The sequence below is a fragment of the Neodiprion lecontei genome, chromosome 3 (assembly GCF_021901455.1).
Source record: "Neodiprion lecontei isolate iyNeoLeco1 chromosome 3, iyNeoLeco1.1, whole genome shotgun sequence".
NCBI classification, from domain to species: domain Eukaryota; kingdom Metazoa; phylum Arthropoda; class Insecta; order Hymenoptera; family Diprionidae; genus Neodiprion; species Neodiprion lecontei.
This window is the reverse complement of record NC_060262.1, coordinates 17,236,851-17,260,942: the sequence shown is the minus strand read 5'-3', so window position 1 is coordinate 17,260,942 and position 24,092 is coordinate 17,236,851. Positions and strand designations below refer to the sequence as shown.

The 24,092-nt window shown below is 34.3% G+C and overlaps 1 protein-coding gene across 8 annotated transcripts in view; it reads left to right on the top strand.

Annotated features, from left to right (window-relative positions):
- The window catches only part of LOC107219509 (prominin-like protein), a 55,191-nt gene that overhangs the window by 7,603 nt on the left and 23,496 nt on the right, over positions 1 to 24,092 (top strand). For 6 of the 8 annotated variants that reach the window (XR_006903500.1, XM_046735105.1, XM_046735104.1 and 3 more), the window contains exons 2-7: positions 15,969 to 16,236; positions 18,651 to 19,003; positions 19,109 to 19,230; positions 19,374 to 19,397; positions 20,728 to 20,736; positions 22,949 to 23,244. Coding sequence is in view for 7 of the 8 variants with exons in the window: in XM_046735105.1 (XP_046591061.1) it covers positions 15,969 to 16,236; positions 18,651 to 19,003; positions 19,109 to 19,230; positions 19,374 to 19,397; positions 20,728 to 20,736; positions 22,949 to 23,244 (1,072 nt within the window). In the remaining variant the exon portion in view is untranslated. The remainder of the gene's footprint in view (positions 1 to 15,968; positions 16,237 to 18,650; positions 19,004 to 19,108; positions 19,231 to 19,373; positions 19,398 to 20,727; positions 20,737 to 22,948; positions 23,245 to 24,092) is intronic. The other 2 variants (XM_015657751.2, XM_015657752.2) reach the window with 2 other exon arrangements.

Genomic DNA, 24,092 nt, shown 5'->3' with positions numbered 1-24,092 from the left:
ACGTCCGCGGACAGCGGCTGCTTCTGGGAAGTCGAAAACCGTTTTTACATCATGAACTCCGTTCGTAAACAACAAAAGTAGACGCTTTGTTGATTACACTCATAATTGTGGAGATTTTTTCGTACGGGACATTCTATGGAAAATAAACCAGTTTTACGTGGGTGCCATGTTCCGATTTCGACGTTTACGCACGTACCTCCAAATATCCAAGTCCACGTATCTGAAACGCAAAAAAGGGTTTAATATCCCGATTCTGTACTCAATTATAAAACAAAACACACCGATGCATTTTCATTTTACGTAGAAATAAACAGATGGCACGGATTCTACGAAACCGCAATTGTAGGTTCGCAGAATCCATGCAATTTCTTTATTTATGCGTCAAATGAAAATGCGTTCGTGTAGTTTTGTTCATAATTGTGTATGGAATGGGGCTGTTAAGTCCCTGTTCGAGTTTGAGATTCGTGGATTTCGATATTTGGAAATATATTCGTCGACGTTTAAATCAACTCCTTAACCCTCTCAATTTTTCAGTCTGTTGGAACTTTTTTAAGTAATGGGATGAGAAGTATTCCTAAACTCGTCCTTTTTTTCATTTTACGTAAGGAATCAATTTTAAGTAACAAATATTAAAACCTTAAAGCTTGTCCGTTTACAAAAGCCTCGATTAAATAATTGAAAATCAAGTTTTCAAAACTTCGTTAGGATGTCGAAAGAAAATTACTATTCATTTTAATAGTCAACCTTATTTCCATACTCACTTATGATTTGAAGAGTTATTCGTTTGTTCTGGAAATTTTTTGTTTTATGAAAATTCGGTTGAAATCACAGTAAAAAAAAAGAAAATATTATAAATTCGATGCGGCTTATTGTATTATACAATGTTTTACTGGGTTCACCACACTAAAAATATTAGTAATGACCTAAATTAATATAATAAATAACGTTAATTATTCCAACTAATCGAAAAAGGAAATACTATAATAGACAGGCTCTCATCGTTTCCACATTTTATGATTTATCGCTAAAAAGACTTGAATTCGGGGTTTCTGCACTTTTTCGAGTTTTAACGGAAATTAAAGTTTTATTCATTAAAGCCTACAGCAATGATCGATTCGTCAATGTGTATTTTTCACCCACTTATGTGTTACGGTACAATAAAAGACGAAAATAAATACGTTCAGTTAATGTTTAAGCTCGGGTTATCTTTTTTTATCCGGAGTTATAATTAACTCAAGTTGATCATTTCAGCTCTTTGTTTCGTCACGTGTTCGTCTCGATACTTTTTTACGTGACTGTACGTCCCACGAATTCTTAAATGAAATTCTTAATTCAAATCTACTGAAAAGTACAACGATTTTTCCAGCTGAATATATTTAGGTAGCAAGCGTATACCTATAACACTGCTTTCTCAGTGGTATTTTCAAATATTCGAATATAAAGTTGAGAACAGTTAGGATCGTAATCCGCGACTATACGTCATGTAACTGTTTCTCGGTGCGCTCTGCGAGCGTTTTTTTCGCTTCACTTCCTATACATACATGTATTCATGATTACCATAACGCTTCTTGTCGTGCGAATTAGGCCTCTGTTATTTTCACAGACTAAAATGACAGTTGCTTGCCCTGTGTTTTATTGTACCTTTATTAGCACTCATGCAGGCCTACGGAATATTATACATTATAGTTCGCTACAGATGTGATTGACTAAAGAAATCGCACCACACCAACAATACGTCGTAGTTTCTTCACTTTTAACTGTAAATCTTCAACTTTTTATAACGCTATTTTGATAGCGTTACAAATACCAGGCAAGTGCAGTTTGATTCCAAGCTAAAACGGGATACTCATTTGGGAATATAAAAATTATATTTATCGTAACGTAGACCGTAAGGAAGGATTTCATGGTAGCCAGTTTTTACCGACCGTAAGGTATAGTTAATTTTTTGTATACCTGCCAATTAACATACAAAATTAATTTATTCGATGAATTATATGGAAAATACGTTCGAGCTAGCATACGAAATTCACCGAAATTAAGAGAAATATCAACTTCTTTTCGCACATCGTAAAGTCAGGGTATGTCAGTAATTATTTTTATTAAAAATATAATTAGCGACATTTTGCGTGCCGTTTTATATTTTGCTATTTTTAAAATACAAAAAATATACCATAGTCTTGATATACGTAGTGAATTGCCAAGGACAGAATGGTCCGTCATTTGCTATAGCTTAAAAGAGAGTAGTTGTTTTGCCACGGCGACCAACCGTCATGAACGTAAACTCGAAAATTTTCACAGCTGTCGGTGCTGGATAAAACTACGAGCAACTACTGTCAAAATTTTTGTGGTTACGTTCATGACGGTTGGTCGCCCTGACAAACAACTGCTCTTGAATTGTAGCGCATGCGCATTAAACTATAGCAGACGACGCGCCATTCTATCGTTAGCAATTCACTCTTTCCATAACCATCCTTTGAGAGAATGCTATTCAATAGTCACATTTGTTACCGACCGAGTGAAATGTTTCTTATTATCGACTATTATCAAAGCTCACGTGTCATTGACGCGAAAATCCCGCAAATGGTGCAATTTTACGTGCAAAGCCAAACAAAGATATTCATGAAAACTTTTTAGTATCATGCTGGAACAACGTTAGAAAAATTATATTCCCGTAATTAATGGTAGCTAATAATTCAATTACGGAAATATTATTGTTTCGTGAAACGAAATTTTATTTTTGCAGTGTTCAAGAAGTATGAAATTGCAAATAGAAATATCTATGTAGAATTATTCCGATGATATTTACAAAGAATTTTTATTCTTGGCGAGTTTTAATTGTGCCAAAACTTCATTATAACTTTGAAAGTACGGCAGCTGAGGTCTGAAATTTTCATTTCTCTGTATAATATACATACTTCGCATGAAAATTACATTGAAATCTTTCTTCCAAATAATCTCTAGCCAAAAAAAAAGTAAATTTGATTTTCAGGTCTTACGCGACAAAATTCACTGTCAGTGAAGAAAAATGATATGGAAAGTCTTTTATGCCAAGTTCCTCGTTAAACTGCGTTATGCAAAAAAAAAAAGGCAATTCTTCAAAAAAGTTTTCAGGAATGGAGGTAAATTTGAATTCTAGTTAAATCACATGTTCCGAAAATAATATAAATACATAATTTCTTCTGTAGTAATTGTAAATAATTGTTTTTGTTGTTGTTTTTGCATATATTGAGATTAGTGTAGCAGGTCAAAAACAAATTTAAATAAGGGGACGGGTAAGAATTTGAGTCATTGGTCAAATAAAAAAAAGTAAATGAAAAAAATCGACAGGCTTACAAAAAAAAAATGACGAGAACGATAATAAATACGACATTGACTATGAATTTAATAAATCAAATATAAATGAAATATGCATAACATAAACAAAATATAAATGGAATATAACTAAAATATAAATAAAATATGAAGGGAATGTAAATAAAATATAAATAAAATGTAAATGAAATATAAATAAGATATAAAAACTCTTTAAATCCTGTCCATCGTCAAAATAATAAAAATTACACATTCATTCAAACATTCAGAAATAAATTAAAATAAAATACGCCGGAATTACCACTCACTGGGATATAAAATTGTATACTTATAAGTATGGATACTGGGTATACTTTTCAAAGACAAGATCGAGTTCTGTAAACGGAACTGCTCGGACTTGATTCACCAGAAGAAAAAACGCCGCGAGATCCGGCCGCGCGTCTGCTACAGCTTTCGCAAAATGCATCCCATGTACATTGTATATACGGTATGAAGTTTTAGCTTTCCATCATGATGTCGGGTTATTCATTTCGCAATATTATTAATTATAATAATTAGCTTGTATCATATACTCCAATGTATATTAGCGTAAAAGTTTGATGACAGAAAAAAAAACTACCCTGTATTTTGTAGCAACAGCTACAGTTGTACAATATGCAGAGATGATCCCAGATATGGTGTCTCTAATAATCATGTTATTCTGAAAACACTCAATTGGAAAAATTCCAAACTTGAAAGAAAATCTTTGTTTCAAACTCCCATTATATTGTAACAGTATTGATTCGACATAGAATTATAATTATTCATGCTATAAATACAGAATGTACTAATTATAATAATTGCAACGAAAATTCATGTTTGACGCAATCTTAAAACGATTAGCGATTATTTTTATGGCGACGTGTAGCCTAATTTTTAGAAATTTGGCACACACTCAGCTAACAGAGATGCAAGTCCGTTGGTCAAACAGACGTCTTATTCAAAATAACTTGTAGAAATTATTTATCAAAATATTCTTTCAGTATACAGAGTGATTTTCTAACGGTCAAATGGCGTAACGCGCATGCGGTAAAATTCTAGAGCAAAAGCGGTTGTTTTGTCAGGTGGACCAACCGTCACAATTTCAGATAACAGTTCGTCGCCGCGATGTATGTAACCTTAAAAATTTTGACAGTTACGGACAGTTGGTTGACCTGACGAAACAACTGTCTGTGTCTAGAATTTTAGCGCATGCGCTTTAAGCCATTCGGCCTTTAGATCACTCTGTTTAATAAGAATTGCTCTGCATACCTTTCGCTTGTTTTGATCTTCGTAATCATCTGCAGATCCGTTTCATTTTCAAGTCTTTAGAATTAGTTCTAGAAATGTTGCAAAATTTTTTATTGCGCCATCGTTACAAAGATCAACTTCGTTTTGGAGTGAAGAAAATAAAAAAAAAATCATTTCAATAAAAAAACCCTGCCGAATCGAGCCCGGAATCAATGCAGTTACGGACGACCCATGTATATTACATAGGTATATGTCTCGCATGTTCCGAGCTATCCATACCGCATTCATACACGTGCATGCGCAGCAATTTGCCGGCACCAAGAGTAGTTCATTATAAATTGTAATAACTGTTTGCGTAAGCGTGTACAATTACACTTATCGTATAATAGGCAGATGGAATAAGAGAAAGGAGAAGAAAGGTAAAGAAAGAGGCATAAACATCGAATTTTTTCGAGGTCTGACGCGTCCGAAACGGAAACTGTTTTTCATAGTAAATTTGAATATACAACTGTGTGTACGTCGGGCGCACGGCACGGGCGATATTTTTCATTTTTTTTGTCAGAGCTCCATCGAAATATAAAATATCGAGTTTTCTTGAATCACCCTAGTATACGTAAGACGTTCCGCGTGTAATTGACACGAATGAAATTGCGACGCTCTCAAAACCGCGATTCCTACCTTGTGACATGTTTCAATGTTCGAGTTTCGACTGAGATATAACTCGAAAACGGTATATCACGCGAAGCAAAAGTTAACACGAAAAAGTTTCAGTTTTAAGTGAAATTTAAAGTTGATAAAAAATTTGAAAAGAAACCTTAGTTTCTTAGATTTCTCCAAAAATTGAAATTTGATCTTGAATCGCTTTTTAACGAGAGTTTTTTGTAGAACGTTCAATTCTCTACAAAGATCAGAATAGCGTTTTTTTTATCGATTGGTCGTTCAAAAGGTATAAAAATCAGAAGAAGCGAAAATAAGGACCATCTTAATATTAATATTAAGGGCTCATTTTTTCACAGTAATTTTTTTTACATCCAAACGAAACCTTTGAGCCTGTTTGGAAGAAAAAAAAATTTCTGTTTTTTTTCCTGAATCACTCTAATATATGTATATATATACACATCATCACACCACATTCCTCTCGTCATTCAAAAAAATATCTCACAAAGTTTGAACACGTTTTGAGAAGATGCAGAGGGTTTTGGCCCGGTCGATTACACGTGGAATGGCCCACATGTAGAGGAAAGGATCGCGCTGCAGGGGAATTGAAAACCTCTATGTTACAGTCAGTCTGTGTATCTTACCGCGTTCCAGCAAGCACGCAAGTGGATGCCACGTGGATCAGAGAGATCAGGAATGGCCGCTCTTGCCCTGCAGACCTACGCCTTTTATCTTTCCCTCACTTTCCTCAGCCTTTGCGTATACCGTTTACACGTAGCCTACAATAAACACGAAGCGCCCCAGCCTTGCGTGGGTCGTTCTTACTCCGTAAACGCTTTTAACTCGACGCTCATTGTCGACGCTCATTTTCCCAATTACAGTGTCTGTTCAATGCTTGGGCCCTCGCCTGCCATCGTCGCGAAGTCTGAACGATTTTACTGCACGTATGCGTAGATGATCAAGGTGGCTCTGATACTCCCAACAAGAGTAATTTCACGTACGTGAACTTGGCTCGCCAATTGTCGAGAATGTGAATTCGCACTATTGCATAATTTGCCGTTATTTATCCGTTTTTTTTTTTTGTCGCACTCAATGTTTAAAAAAAAAGCGGACGGCGTGCCAACTTTTCAAAAATTAATCATCATCAAATCATGCGTACTTCTGATTTCGTTGATAATTTGCCGTAAATAAGCCGCAAATTAGTCGTTAAACTTTCTTTTTTGTCACGCTTGTTTATAAAAAAAAAAAAAAAATTGTTTTTCAGGTTATAGGTAAAAAACTCATTTTTATTTTGTTCCTACTCAGAACTATATTTTTCATTTTACATACGGTAAAAATGAAAATTGTAATGGACGGACTTTGCACTAACCGCAGCAACTAGAAATTCCTCTCGGCGTGTAGATGCAGGTCTAGAAAATGTTCGAACTTTCCTAAAATTGCATGCATTATGTCCAAAAAATGCGTAACGGTGAAAAAATGGTAAATCGTTGTTGTTGTTATTATTATTATTATTATTATTATTATTTCAAACACTAATATATATAATTTAGACTTAAAAAAAGAATTGATTATCACAGTTATAAGGCATTTTCATTTCCAAGGAATTGGTCTATTGTCAAATTTTCTGTTCGATTTCTAAGTGAAAATGAAACTTTCGTCGTCACATTTTCGTGAGACTTTACATTTGCTTCTCCGCCCGACATCTCACAATTAAGCTTGAGGCCTTGGCTCCTGCGGTTTCTCCGCTGAGTTTTATCTAGGCAGTAATTAAACCGGCAAGACAAAAAGAGACACTAAGGCATTGCTACGTCTTCTAATTAAGGTTGACAAATATAGATATATTACGCGCACGGTTGTAAAATATGTAAGTATGGTAACTATACATAATTGTAAAATATAGATACATATTTACTTGAAAAATTTCTGCTTCCTCATAAAACTGCTGTTCATGACGAAGGACAAATTCTCTGCAAATTTAAGCTCGATCGGGTAAGAATTAGAGGTCCCGCTTTCCAGTTTTCGTTTTTACGTTGAAATAACACGTAAGAAATGCTTACTTTAACTCATAGTCGATGTCGCGTGAACATATAGTAAAAAATGAAAAGTAATAAAAACATTTATTTTCTAAGAATTTAATACGATTATTTTTTATTTTTAAATTCTTTCAGACTTACCAAAAAGGTCGATCAAAAAGTCAGCAATGTTATTTGCGCCAATTACGATATAGTGCTATAAAATCTTCCGAAACCTCAAAAATTTTCTTAAGCACTCTGATTGTCTGATATTAATATCTGAATCTGTTGCTCTTTCAAGCCCAAGTATCTCTTGTAAATCACTCATACGTTCCTAATAAACTAATAAGTGAACTTACCGCTCTAAAATTATCGACAAATGGAATCTCTTATTTGTACTTTGTCGGCTTAAAAATCTGTTCTTCTATAAACGGCATATAGGAAAGACCTTGTGTTTAATTAAATTCATTTTAATCGACTGCGACTTCAGCGCCTGTGATTGGCCATTCGCTTTTAGTTGGGACAAAAACTTGCCTGTTTGTACTGTTTTAATACTCCCGAAATTACATCCTGTATGAATTCGTACAATGCCTTTTGCTTACTACAGGCAAATTAAACGAAGGACAGAGAGTTTGATTCTGTCGGTGCAGAAACTGCGGAACGCTGTGATGCGTGGCGGGCATCAGGATGGCAATGACTTTACTCCACGCTACGTAGGCCTTGGCTTGACGTTTTAAAAGAATAAAAAGGAACGGAGACCCGGCCTTGGTCGATTCTCTCTCTCTCTCTCTCTTTCTCTCACTCCTTCCTCCTCTCTTTCCGATATTTTATTACAACTATAATGCAGATGGAACATGTACGTACCTGTAACGATCTACACGTGTGTCCGGTATCTATCAACCTCTGACTTAGAGACGAGATCATTCCGACGATCGATGGGTATTCAGACTCATATTCGTAAAATAGAAAAGCGAAGAATATTGACATGTTTAAATAACTACTTTTCAACCATTAATGTTAGTAGTACCGATGATTGAAATTGAATTCTTTGTACCAAGAACGTTCGAAAATATTACACATCGCACATTTGATGCATAAATTCTGAAGTTTCCATTACACATATAGAAACGAGGATAGATCAAGCGTTACGACGTGAAATAAAAAAACACTTTCGCCTCCTCCGTTCTTTGACCAAGATTAACGTGGAATCCTCGCTACGCGGCTTTATTTATTTTTCACTTTTTTCCTGATTTTGTAAACAAAATACAATATACCACGTTTTATACATACGTTTTCACAATGTTCTGTTATTAAGGAAACGTCAATCTCAAGTCGTGAAGAATACTAAATTATTACGACAAAATATTGACAATTTTTTACTATGCAAATAAGTAACTGTACCTACTGTAAAATGGAATTGAAAGAGAATGTTGAGAAATGGTGTCGTCATCACTTGCGATAAGTTAGCTAATTTAGAGATGTGTAACGTTATTTGCCTACGACAGTTAGGAAAAATGTTATTACTATAATAAATCGACAATAAACGATCTACGTACAATACAACACTACTCGATCACTTATCTGTACTGGAAAAAAATCCAGCAAAAGTGTAAAGGATGTATCTCAGTTTCAACAACAATATTGTCTACACGGTAAAATCTGCAGACATCCCGGTAAATTAGAATATCGTTAATTGCCTATACATTTAATGTTATTCACTGCCTCTGATATTTTGGGCAATAACGAACAACACTAAATTATTTAAGACTAGCTGCGTTTTGTATATCAACATGACATCGTACAACAGGTTCAAATTTCCTCGGGGAATTGATTGTTCGTAGTTTTAAATCTGTGAACAAATACCAAGTTTCCAGTGAATCGATAAATTCTTTTGTAAAAGTCACTTCTTCGGATTTTATAATTTTATCCATCACTTTTGAACTCACTCTTCGAGAAATGAAATGATTAATAATTTCTCACAATGCAATAATTTTCATCGTAAATAAATATTGTACTTGTGTTGTAAAAATATTCATTTCTTTTCATTTTAGCAAACAAATCGCCGTACATCTTTCGTTTTATAATTTTTGAGCACAGTTGATGCATACGTGCAAAAGCGCTACTTTCAGTCATTCGATGGTGACTTTTTTTCGGAAAATCACTCGTTTCGTACCTCTAGAATAGAATATTCGTTAAGCCCAATTATACTTCATTTCTAAAATATGAAAGAAGTGTGAATAAAAACGCTCGAACGAAGCTCAAAGAACTCCGACGCTTTCATTCTCATACAAAAAATAATGAGATGGGTATACGTGTGTATATTATGTATGTATTCACGACTTCGCTCACTGTAACGAACACTGTGTAAGTCACAGCGCTAAAATCATGTTTCGCCTGCCTAACAACCTTTCAAGTAGGTGTAGAAACATGAATCATATCTGATTCATTCTCTGTGAAGGATCAACCGAAATTATTTTTCAAGCGTTCCCAGTTCATAGTATTCGTAGTTTAAAAAATGAACGCTTGTAAAGTACTGTAGTAGTATTTTGCTGCCGAAATATACAGATTCTTTGCCGATAGTAATCGATTCCACTTAAAAATGGCATAGAAGTAGAAAAAACCTCTAAATTACGGTTGGAAATATTCATGTCTCGACAATCTTTACTCTGCATTCATTAATTTTCTTTTGCTGGGTGTATGGACGATGTCGAAGAGTCGATTGATCGACTTGAATATGTTTGAACATTCGTTGTCGTTATTATATGCAAATAGCGCGTGGATTTTTGATTGTTCATCATTTCTAGCGGTTAGTGTGGACCGACAGGGTGAATTTCTATTAAATCTTAAACTTCAACGAGCTATCCGGCTCTTATCGTACCTCGTAAATCATCAACCGCGATTGTTGAAATGTATATATGAGTGTAGCTGCTACATCTCATCGCCAGACCAAACGTCACGTACATACCTAATAAAACCATTTTCATCGTGTGGTGCTGTTTCTTTTAAGCCACTTTATCAACAACTCATGATCAGTACGTTCAAAAACGGTTATAAACCGGAGTATCTAGCGTCAGGGAATTTCTGGAAAATATTGGGAAACGTCTGGGAATTTGATATGCCATTGATACGTGCTTGACACCTCGTAAGCTCAGAACGACTGCCAGATCCTTCATCGCAAAAGCAGATCCACGACCTATGATGGTGACTACAAATCCCGTTATGTGGATGAAATCGGGATTCCAGTTAGGGATGAATCAAAAGTTAGGACAGTAAAAAAAGAGCGTTTAAATGATCTTCATTGGTGCTATTTACGCAAATGATGGTGAACTCGAACGAAACAATATCCTATTACCGAGTATTTTCAAGTAAATGCTTTAGTATGTTGGATTGCCTACTGCTGAGGAGAACAAATATCGGTAATACCACTGATGTATACCAATAACTAAATACTGGTTTTTCGACATATTGATGTACCCGATAGAAACCACTGCGACGCCTGGCAGTCAGCTTCCGTACTATGTAAGACGCGGCAATTTTAATCAAATCAATGAGCATAGGAGTAGACAACGGTGGATCAGTCGGCTACGGTAATCGTAACAATACATATAATGAAACAGAACGTCGTCTGCAGAAAATCTCGAGGATTGAATTTCGTCACGTTACATATTGTAATATTAATAAGAATGATTTGATACGAAATGAGATTACTGGATTATACATAAAAACAAGAATAAATCACTTCAAAAAAGCTGCAAATTACTTTCGTGATATTCCGCTATAAGCGAGCCAAAATTAAGATAGATATCCTCATGGAGAGGACTTTTTGAGCATCGTTCGGAATATCGAGGAAGCTATTTGCAAGTTTCGATTTGCAGCTGTTTTAAAAGATGTAAAGTATTAATTATGAAATACTTGTCGTTGAGTCAACAGAGATTAGCAGCTGTCGAAACTGATTGTGAAATCGATTACTTATACATTATATACAAATTCGACATTTCATTCAATGGAGCGTACATTTCTTACATGTCCTTACGAATTGAAACCAATGCAGTCATGATCACGATGCGTCTCAGGATTACAGTTCATAATCTTTTTTGCGACCTTCCCATTTTATACTCCTTTACGATGTTCAATCGGTTAAATATGTAAGGTTTGAGATTTGAAATAATAAGTCTTCTCCCTGTTCTTCTTCTTCCCTACCCTCGTTCCGGATTAACGTACGAAAAGAGAGTACGGACATTTTCATCGGTTTTTGATTTTGTAATCCTCTGTAATCACGGACGTAAAGCGGGGAGGACATAAGATAGAGAGATGAGTGGTATCGATTGCTCAAATATGGCATAACCTGAACAACCTCTTCGGTCCTCTCAAACCTGTTATCTCTATGTATATAAAAGAGGAACCCTGTAACTTGTTCTGTCAAAGAGTTACGCTGATTTTTCGAGTTCGAGGGGTGTTCTCACCTATGGGTGACTTTCAGAAAATCTTTTAAACGTGGATTCCTGGAGCCTTCAATTCTAGTGTGAAGAGTTTTTCGCAATTTCTCTTCGATCCCGTGGTTCTTGGCGTGGCGGTTCCAGATTTATCTCGAGGCGGCACCGCCACAGGTTTTTTTAAAAAAACGTGCAGAATTTAATTGGAAAATGAGCACTTAGTTTAATTAGCCTTCAATTAGCCCTTAATTATTCCACAAGAGATTTACCGATTTTCGAATGTGGCGGTTCCAGCTTAATTAGCTCTGAGTTTATGAGGTCAGTACTTAATCCACTGCTGATTCAATTCATATTCTGGATTTCGTTGAAATGTTCTCTCATATGTTTATTATAGACGTTTAAACGAAATAAAAATTTATCCTGAGGAGAGCTCACAACTAGGGCCGAAATTTCGACCAAAAAAAAAAATGATGTTTCTACTATATAAGCTTAACTATAGTTCATTCCACGTAAGCCTCCACATAATAAACAGCATTATTCTCTTGTGACAATTGCGCCGTAATTTCCTTCACTCATGATGTTATGTAACCTAGGTTTCGTTCAACTACGTCCTGTCCACCTATTGCTCTGTTAATCTATTTGCATTAGGGTGCTTCGTTTGGAAACAATATTTTCTTTCTCATCAAAGCATGTTTCTGAACGCGAATTCGAATATGTCGCTCTTCGAATTCGAAGTTTTCCCCATTTAAATAACACGAGGGTGATATCTTTCTTGAAAACTGTTACCACTCGATCTCATTTATTGGTACTGACTTGATCCTGGAAGTATTTTGTAGAGAATTAAAGTCTTTAAAAAGTTGTTACCTGACTTTGCTGTAAAGTCAATAGTTTAGCTATTAACGACGTTTAAGTGTGAATTTTTAAGCAAAAAACGTAAGTTGTATATCGCTGAGGCTGTACAAAGTTGAAAATTGCTAGTACTTTTCGTATAGAATTTCATATACGTTCTGGTGGAAAACCAAAAATTATCTTGATTCAATTTGAGTGCGTGCGCGTCCGTGCAAATTTTGCACCAAGTCATGTAAAGTTCGCGCAACTTTTCTTAACCCTAGTAAAATTCATGTAAATTCTCATAAACTCGAGTACGATTCGCACGAGGCTTGTATGGACTTCAATTATTACACGAAGTCTATACGAGATTATTTTGAACAAATCACAAACAGCTCTGCAGTCATTTATATAGATAATTAAATTGCCTACAAATTTGTCATTGAATTTTCCATATAAAGTCAATAAGTTAGCCACTAAAGACGTTGAAACAACACAGAATATTACCGAAATTTTTACATAACAATGAGTTTTGCGGTTTATAACTTCTAATGCACGCATATTTTTCTACGAATCCTCGCCTACCTAAAATTATGATGAGGATGAAGTTAGTAACGTTACTTTAATAATGCATGTTTAGGAGATCTCGTTACTTCGCACCATTAGGATCGTCTGAAATTTGATGAACCCTGATTAACAAAATATATACTCATATTTTTAAAAGCCAACTCCTTAAAAGTTGTTCAGATATTGCACAGTAATGACCTTTTCCCTGATGTTTCGCTGCGTTAACGCTCCTAATTTCAGCCTCGTAAATTATGCCGCGAATCTTGATACGTGAACTATAATCTCCTGAATAAAAAGAGCTGTCATAGAATTAAAACTAATATATCTACTAGATTTTTAACCAGTTTGACGCAAACTGAAGTAAATCACCTACATCTAAAATTTTGTTAAAAATTTCCGTATTTTCTATTTTCGTTGTATACTTTTAAAGAGGTTTTCGTATCGTATGAATATGTATAATAATTTGACGAATACTAAATTTACAACTACCTCATGATAAAATTAACCCTGCGCCAGCCAATCTGGTCGATATCCTCCACCCTGACTTTCTCACTTATCGGTGTCTGGAGAACTTTTCATTATTTAACAATTTCTACTAATTAACTAATTGAAAATTTCTTAATGTAAACTGTTGGAATATCAAGTAGGCACCTGAAACTGATTACCTGAATTTTTTATAAACACACATGGCTGGCGGAGGGTTAATAAAAACTATAGATTTTCGACCAACCAACCTCGCCTTAAAACCGAAGTACGAAGAATTCTATAAGCCATAAACGGACTGCAAAAGCCATAACCTGAATTTAAATGCTTAACGGATCCTAGAATAATTCTATCTATAAAAAAATCCACCGTCCATATCCCATAAGCATTGTAGACCGCAATTGTGATTTTGCTTACGGAATATTGACTATTGTCTAGATTGAAATTCCCGGTGCCGTAAGCAGATTGCAGAAGCCGTAGCGCCATTGTTTTTATATGTCTTCTACCTTATGGCTATGGCTTATAGAATCCTATCTGTATCGGATTTTATACTTCTATAGGTACTATATTAGGATGTCGTGTCTTACACACCGCCTAATTTCCCATAATATGTTTGTGTTACGCAGGCACCTATTGTACGTATATCAAACGCAATGTATGACCGACCCATAAGATGTGTATAAAGGTACACTTGGGGACAATGAATCTAAATCGGCTAATTTTTTACACTAGACAGTTATGTTGGCAACACAGAGAAACCTGCAGCGCCACGGTCGGCCGAGCGCGAAACAAACTCAATCTCAATAAACATAACATAACCCATGACCGTCGAATCGTCGAAAATGACGTGTCAATCCAACAAGTCATTATCCCCGTGGTATTCTAAGGTTAGATTTGACGGTCACGGGTTATGTTATGTCGCGCTCGGCCGGCTATGGCGCTGTAAGTTTCTCTGTGTTGCCACCATAACTGTCTAGTGTAACAAATTAGCCGTCTTAGATTCATTGTCCCCGAGTGTACATTCGTTGCACACATCTTACCTACTGGGCGTCTCGATCGATTTTTCAAAGTCACTGACCTCTTCTCCGCGTCACAGTTGCCGACGACGCGACGGGTTATCGTGCTTATCCTCTCGCATTGTCAACGTATTTATATGTTTTCGCATTATAACCTGCATCTCCGATATTACCATAGCTATGTGCTCGCCTAATCTTTCCTCACAATTGCCGATCATGCTCTGCTTGAACAATTCCTTGGATTTCCTCGTCATTTACTCAAGTCACCGCGTTATACAAGAAATCATTAATATTCAAGTTTTAATTATGATATCACCGATTCCTGATCGACCTGAATTCTATTATTTATACCAACAAAAAATATGAAGCTGAAGTTAGTAACGCTAATGTATCGCAACTTTGAAACAAAAATTACTCTTTTGCACCTTTGTAGAATACCTGAAGAAGTTGAATTTACAAAATCTGAGCTTGTTGATGATGTATTAACAGTTTACTAAATTACAGGTAATCCTAAAGCTGCATAACCTCGACTTTTTCAAAAGATGCAACATTACATTAACGTTACGAACTTCAGCCTGATCGAAAAATGATCACGAATGTGCGGGAGTGTAAAATTCCAAGCTATATTTTTTAGATCAACATACGGTTCAACCCTTTTTCACCCTAAAAATAGAAACAATGTTAGCAATTACAATATTTACTCTGACCCCCCTCCCCATGTAAGAATTCATCACTATAAAACTCGAAACCATGCCCAAATGAGTTACGAGCCGGTACGTCTAAAGGAAATTTTAATTAACTTTAATTAATTGGTTATCGATTGTAGGGTATGTGTTAAAGTAAACCTTCTCTGATTAATTGAATTTCGACTGAATAATGCTATATATATGATTAAAAAAATACTGTACACTGATTACGACTATAAAGATTACAAGCAGATTACAACGCGTACAAAAAATTTTACAAAATGACAACGAGATTGCGCAGATTACAAAGGTAATGTGTGGAGTGAAAAAGATTTCAAGAGATTACAAAAGGTACAATTGATGAGAAGGATTTTGAGGATTACAAAGATAACATTAGGAATCTCAAGATAATATAAAAGATTACAAGGCATTACAGAGGTTTCAAATGATTACAAAGATTACAAGGTTTCAAGGATTAAAAGTGGTTACAAGGATCACTTGAAATTTCAGGGCGCGTGTGCAAGAAATTACAACCCCGCGATTCATGCACATCCTTTCGCGACGATAATTATGTTTCTAGCTTCAAATGTTGGTGAAAATAAAATTCGATGTAATCATTCACAAGTCCCATATTTGCTTGTTCTGAGTTTGTTAAAAATCGAATGTTTTTTTTAATAATAAAGTCAACCTTTCATCCTTTTGCAGGGATGATAACGCTGGAAGATGGTCAACCGAAGTTTGCAGATCCAGTTAAAGAGTGGAAAATCATTCTGAAGCATTACAGCGGTGTGGCCGGTCTCGCCATAGCCGGCCTATTACTCGCGGCTATTCTACCGTGTATTGGATTGTTCTTTTGCTGCTGTCGTTGCGCTGGTCATTGCGGCGGGCGAAGTCAACCTTTCGACAAGAAGCATGATCACTGCCGAAAAATTATGCTCAGCATTGTCTTGATCGCTGTTGCGACGATCATATTGTAAGTGTATTATAAGTATACACTGTTCTCAAGATCATGTGGTACTCCTGCCTTTACCGACCGAGCAAACTCATTCTTTTTCTTCCTGTATTAAATAAACGAACGAACGGAAAGTGTTAAGATTTCGACGGTGCATCGCTCCTTTCTAACAGAATTCAGGAAAGTTACTCATACCCCAAAATCCGACGTTTTTTGATTCAACGTTTAATTGAACTCGCCACCTCCGTTAAGCTGGCTATACCAATATAGCGTAACAAGGAAATACAAATTGGAGAAGTAGTCGACTAATTAGCGAATAATTCACGCGTCGATATATTAACAAATTTTTTGCGTAATGGATTGGCTGAGGGGTAGAATATCTGTGGTGAGGGTGGTCTTAGGAGGACGAAACTGATGTCAATCGACAGTGATTAATTAAGGAATAAATATTGGAATTTTTCGAATTCAGTTTCGCTTGCACTATCTTCACTATGTGGCGATGCCAGCATCATAATAAGCTGGGTCTGTCGCATTTTTTCAAGACTGGCTAGAGCGAAAAAAAAAATTTTTCCATTATTAAAAAGCATTTCATTAGCGACTAATTCTCCAATTTTTATTTACTAGCTGTGCCTAACTTACCTAACAATAACTTGCCTAACAATAAGACTTATTTCAAGTCAATAAGAATACTCTCTTGCAACATTCCCAATTTTAATTTACCTGAATCTTTTTCTTTTACATATTTTACTGACGAAAAAATAACTATCTGTTATACAAAAAATACTTAATATTCATATTTTCGATTCTAGTTGATAATTTCAAATTTGACACACGCCCTCGGCTTCTTCCAATTGTTATATTTCCAAAAGTAGGACAAATAATTGAACAAACAAAGAAGCATGGGATGGGGTATGAAATATTCTTCAAACTAATGTAATAATTTTATTTATAACTATTTAACCGTGAATTCCATTGAACGAACCCAATTGACTGCCAATTTTAATAATCTAAAACCAATTTTGTTATATTCGTCAACTAATTGTACGTGAGACCATTAATTTTCAAAATTGACGAACGACGAGGTGTTTTTGTAAAATTGAATCTCCTTGCCTTATGACGATACGCACCAAGGTATATAATTTTCTTTCAAATAACCGTTTTGCAAATATTGAAACTTATATTTTACACTTTATACTTCATTTGATTTTTTTGACGTAGCACTTTTAAAAAAATCGGAGTCGGCTGCCTCGAATCGTTTTTTTTTTTTCTTTTGGTCAGAAACCATTTGGAATCGTACTTTACGTTCCACAACCTCAATATTGCTCAAAAATAACTCTGTGATGTCTCATTTTACTCCTGCTTAGTTTGAGAATGGTGGAAAGTAACTCACCCGAGAAGTTATTCACTCTCGAGTATACTCGCGTCTTACTACCTTATTTAACTTTAAAAAAAAAAAATAAGTTCAATGAGGTATTAAGAAGCGAGTATACTCGAGAGTGAATATCCTCTCAGCTTCACCTATACACATCGTTATCACTTAAAATCCGTAATAGATGACATCTTCCGAATACTGTCATGAAAATGTAATGCGCTAACGAAATTTGAACAAATTCTGTTTGATAGTTTAATAATTATAATGAAAAATTAGGATCAGTTTGGTTGGTTGATAAAAAAGGAAAATTGCAAGCCTTTAACGATAGATTCGAACAAGTCAACGACAAGAACTTTACTGACACTCAATCAGATCGTTCATTTTTACATATTTCTAAAAGATATTTTTTTTGTAAAAATTTCTCAATATTTAACAAAGCAAATAAAATATAAAGTACGACTTTCAATATTTACAGAGGTGCCATTTGAAAACGAACCCCATACTTTGTGTGTACCGTCATTAGACGAAAAGATTGAATCTTTAAATAGAATTCCACCGTAGGTCCATTTTGAAAAGTGGTGGGTTAATAGACAATTAGTAAACGAATACAACCAAGTGTTCTTCATATTTCTAACATTGGCAGTCGATGACAAATAATAAGGTTAAATAATCAAATCAATGAAATTCACGGCAAAATGGTTATAAAAAAAATTATATTATATCTATATCAGTTTCGAAGTTATTTTATGCCTTCTGTGTTTGTTCAATTATCTTCATTACTTTTGAAGATATAGCTACTAGGAGAAGAGCATGTGTGCCGAATTTGAAATCTGAAATTATATTGTAAAGTCGAATACATGGAAACTGCACTCTTTCCGTCGAACAACTATCTCAATTCAAAGTTGAAAGAATACACAAAAAAAAGTTCAGGAAAATAAAAATTGTCGATCGATGTTTTATCTGCGAAGCTTTCGGTTTCACATGAAACGACTCCCAGAATGTAAATTTCGATTTTTTAAAATATACGTCTTACATCTTATGTCTATCTCTCTTATACAAACAGATTTGGTGTCGTTTGTGCGTTTGTTACAAACGAATACATGCAAGAAGGAACTAACGAACTGCCGAACAATCTTAAAACTAACCTAAAGGATGTCCAATTGTACCTCCGCGTTACATCCCGTGAAATTGACAATTTACTTGGCACCAATTACAACCAACTCGAGTACACATTGAACAATATTCTCCAAGCAAGCGGAAGAATCGTTACGGAACAGTTAGCGAAATACTCTGACGCCGCCTCACTGACAAATCTGAATAATATCGTCTCTGGACTTGGTGAGATTGGTAATGATTTGAAGATGATTAAGGATATCACTCAAGGCTTACGGACTAATGCGACTCAATTAGAAATTGGTAAGAATAACCTATTTTCATTTTCTCTCCAGCTTTTGTTTACAGGAATAACATTTCTTCCTTGCGAATACTAATTCCTACTTATGTTTTGAATATTTATTGCAGAACTCCGGCAGGTGAAAAATAGTTTGCTGTACACTTTAAAAGAATGTACGATACAGTACTGTCAAGAAATTAGGAACGAGTACAATGTCAACGGGATGGCTGTTCAAGTTCATTTTGACAAGGTCAGTATTGTTACTACCATTAATACTGCATTTCTTTATGCGAATAACTTGTCAGCGTTAATGAAAAAAATATATCACCGAGTGTTCAAAAATATAAATCATTTGTATATTAAAAAAATTACGTTTTTGCCATTTACATGCAGTACCTGGATAGATATTTCCCGAAGGTATAAGTAGTTCACTATCGTTTTGTATTTACTTGGAAATTATAGTAATTGAATTTTTTAATGGAACTGCTTTTATCTAATTGAATTTTATGTAGAGTAGATATATATATATGGGGCATACCATGACATCTCAATTAAGATTCTACGTCGATGTCTCAAATTAGCTTTATAATTTTTTGTACGAAAGTACACGACATAAAACGCAGTCGCAATTTTTTCATAATTTTTCAACACAGCGTATCTGAACTATGATTCAAAAACTTGAAAAAAAAAAAAAAAAAAACAACTTTCTAAAACCTGAAAAATCTTACAAAATATTGCAAAATTTTTGATATCTATTAAAAGAAGGAGATTTCATAAGTTCTAAAGATAAAAAAAAAAAAAATTGATTCGAGAGCACTTTTGAAATGATAATGAACATATTATAGGCTCGTTATATGGGCCGAAAAATGTCTATTTAGAGAGTTACAGGGATGCAAAATATAAAATTTTTTCAATCATTTTTCTCTATTTTCATTTTTCTTATTAATCTTTTGAAATTACGAAAAGTTATGAAAGAAGATGAACTTCTAATAGGTGTCAAAAATTGTGTTACATTTTATAAGATATTTCTAAATTTTTTCATATTGTAGAAAGTTGGGGGTTTTTTTTTCTACTTCAGATACGCTGAGTTGAAAAATTCTGAAAAATATTTTGACAGCGATTTACGTAGTGTACTTTCGAAAATACAAAAAATTATAAAGCTAATCTGAGCCATCAACGTAGAATCTTAATTGAGATATCATAGTATGCCCCATATATATAGGTATATATAATGTATGTATACACCAAGTAGATTATGACTCTTTATTTTAACCCTCTTTTATTCAGTGCTTTTCGTTGAAATGTGACAACTGTGATGTTCTTTGTGAAAATCTGTTGTCATCAAAGGTAATATTGTAACACCAGAGCGAATCTATTTTCAGCTACCTAGCTTATGGTATTTGTTCCGTGAACCTAATCTCGTATACCTTATTCGAGTACCTGTTGTTCATTCGCAACGTGAATCTTTCCAATTTACGAAACACACTCGTATGCATATATCTTGTTGAATGTTTCAGACGATTGAAACGATTGTTTTCGTTCATTGCCGTAGCAGACGAAACTCTCTTATACGCATTAGAATTTTGTCAGATCTGCAAGCAATATAACGTATAAGGATTTTGCAGCGTTTCATTTTGTAAATGTTCATTACATGTCGAAAACCAGTATTAAATTTGAAGTAACATGTAATTTAGAAATCTCTGAATTTATTATATAAACTTGTTTTCATTCCATGCCCGCCAAAAAGCTTCAGTCTGTAAGTTGTAAGCGTAGCATGTACCCTCCTCACCTTGTTATATATTATTCATACTTAATTTCAATCAGCATAATACATCTTATCTCTTACGATCATTCATGTTTTCATTTGCTACGTGTAAAAGATATATATATACATATACATATATAGGCATATACATAGATATACGTGATATATAAAAGGAATTCTCCGTGAAGAGTCGCTTCTTTCTCTAACTCTCATCGATATTCCTCACAATTGGTCGGATTTTACAATGATTACTATTTGAAAATACATTCGGTAATTTATTTCAAAAATCAGTATCGACGAAGGTGAAAGAAAGTGGCTGACGTCATAGTTCACTGAGAACTTCTCATATGTTACCAGGGTTTGTACGTACAGGGAAAACCTGGAAATATCAGGGAATTTCTTACAGCAGGGAAAAGTATGGAAATTTCAAAAACGTGAATGGAATTTTGAGTCTGTCGAAGAAATAAACTCGTTCTTATAGAAAGTACTGTCGATCTTAGGAAAAAAAAATTGCACCGAAAATTTTGTTTCGTCGCACCACTTCATACATTTTATATAATATATTACTTAACGCCAAACCTTTTTCAATTTTTTTTTCTTATGGAAAATCGCAGTCTGTCCTTTGTAAATTGATAGTCAGACAGTAAGTTAGTTACTAGGTAATATCGAAGGTGTTAATATTGATGTGTAAAAAAATTGTCAATAATCAGCAGCATATTTCATGAAAGGTTACTGAAAGAATCCTACTTTCGGGCTGGAATACTTGGAAAAGTCAGGGAATTTTAGATTCCAAAAATCGTACGAACCCTGGCTTACATAGCATGCATATTATAGATTCATTCTATCGTTTTTATTTCACGTTATTATTTTTCAACTTTTCAAACATTATATCTAGGTGTCACAGTGTTATTTATACCATAAGAAGTGGATTTAGTTGACCAATCATATGTGACTATCAATTGCTACATTAAAAATCGCTCTTTCAAGATAACAGATACAGTAGTTTTCACAAGAAGTATCTTTTCAGAGGTTTTAGGAGTTGTTAACTGTCCATCTGATAAAATATCTCGAAATTCGAGATGATTGAATGAAATTTAGAACAATGAGGAGTGTCGATAGTCATTTGAATTCTTTGAGCATTTATTAATAGTCCCTTATTCGCCAGTTTCAGTTTTGTTTTTTTTTTTTTTTGTTTTTTTTTTTATGATCAAGTCCTAGAGCACGTAGATCATCGTTTTTTAAATCCTATTCACAATTTTCAAATGAATATAACTCGAGATTAAAATTATAACACATTAAAAAAAAAATCAGCACATGGTTATATTCAGTCTCGGATCATAGATTCATCTAAAAAATAGAAAAGATTCATATCTCTTAAAAATCGGCAGCTTTTTAAATTTTAAACCAATTATTATTTTCGATCGATCATTCGTTATATTTATATTCAAATTTTATCGAGTTTGCATCCGGAACAGTTTTCATCTTATTATATCGGAAATCATTTTTTGAAATTTGCTGTCAATTGTGCGATACTTTACGTGTATTATATATTCTCCAAAGGTCAGATTCATAATCAATAACTTCAAAAACAGCTTGAAAACAAATTTTATACAAATTGCATTACCAATTATTTTCATTCCTCATTCCCGAGCTGCATTTTGAATTTTAAATTAACATTTCGAAATAGCGGCTTTGTTGTGTTAATTTATTCTGTCATTCAATATAAAACTTTGCAACAAGACCACCAAACTCCACTGTATACCAAAATTTGTAGAAACAGCGGTGTGCTTTCTAATACACAATAGGGCGAATACCCATCTGGTAAATATTCTGTTAGACACAGATAGATACGTACAAAAATTGTGTCAAAAACCGTATAGAAAGCATACACAGAATCAGTCTTCTGCCTGTTTCTTTAGAATTTCTGACACATTTTCTCTACGTTTCTGTCCGTGTCTATCAAAATTTTTACCAAGGTCACCCTGAAAGAGCTACTCCGTCATCGGAACAAGTATAACTTATCAAATATATCATACTTTCGTATTTTGGTGTTTTCCGTAAACTTTGGTCAATCATTTTCCCAATTTTGATTAAATACAATTTATTAGAAACCTACTTCTTATCACAACACACTATGTATCTCTTACTTTCATGGACATCTCTAAAGACTCTGATAATCAAAAGAAAAATATAATTATTATAGCTGCCGGATGTTTCACATGCCCTGCACAACATAACACTTTTGATGGAAGGCAATATTGTCTCAGAAGTAAGCCAAGGGAGGGATTCGTTCGCCAAGATTCAGAAAGACATTCAACACGCTGTAAATCAGACTATCCCTGTTATCAGTGCTAGCATTAGACGAGCTGGTGATTCTCTGCAAGGAATCGCCAACAACATTACATCGTTACTTGATAAAATCAGCTCCGATATCCATACGAAATATATTCGCCATGTTGATATTGCCGGCACCCATATAAATCAATATTCCCAATACCGGTAAGTTTCAATGGTTTTGTAATCACGTTGTTCGACTTTTTTCGATTTTCCTTATTTTGGTCACTGATATTGATCGGTGCGATGCACCGGCATTCAACAAAACTGCATTTGAGTTGAAAACTTTGTATAGGATAGAGTTTGAATATTATGAAATGTTTGTTGAGGAGATATTTACCTCTGAAAAATATGGTTTTTCGTACGGGTGATAAAAATTCGAAAAAATTCATGTTTGAATACTATTTTGTACTGGAAACATACGCGTATACGATTACCGATGAATCACGAACCATTCAAGAGATAAGATAATTTTTTTACTTAAAAATTCCATGCACATTTTTTGGAATACGTTTACTGAACGGGTACACCAAATTTCAGATGTCTATTGATTTTTCTCCCAGCGAATCCATTTTTCAGACTTTCATATACGGAAAATGCACTCCTGGCCGATGATAAAAATTATGATATTTGTTATGGATTTTGTCAAGAACATGCGGCAAACATGTTTTTCTTTATTTGAAGAATAATAACATACTTCGGGGAACAGAGAGGTTTACTTTTTTTTACCTAGTATCCGTAGAAAGGCCAACAAAAGTTATATAAAAAATGTGTAATTTAAAAATGGAATAGAATAAAGTAAAATAATAATCGAATTTAGTTTCATTTATTGATTATGGAAAGTCTCAAGCGACTGTAGTACAGTGAGTTTGCGCAAAAGTTAATTATTTTCAGATATTACTGATTTTGTCCTCATCGTAAATAAATCAAACTAAACTCGATAAGACTTTGTTCCATTCGTATATTTCCAATACCATTCTATGTTCAAATTACAAATTTTGTATATAACTGTT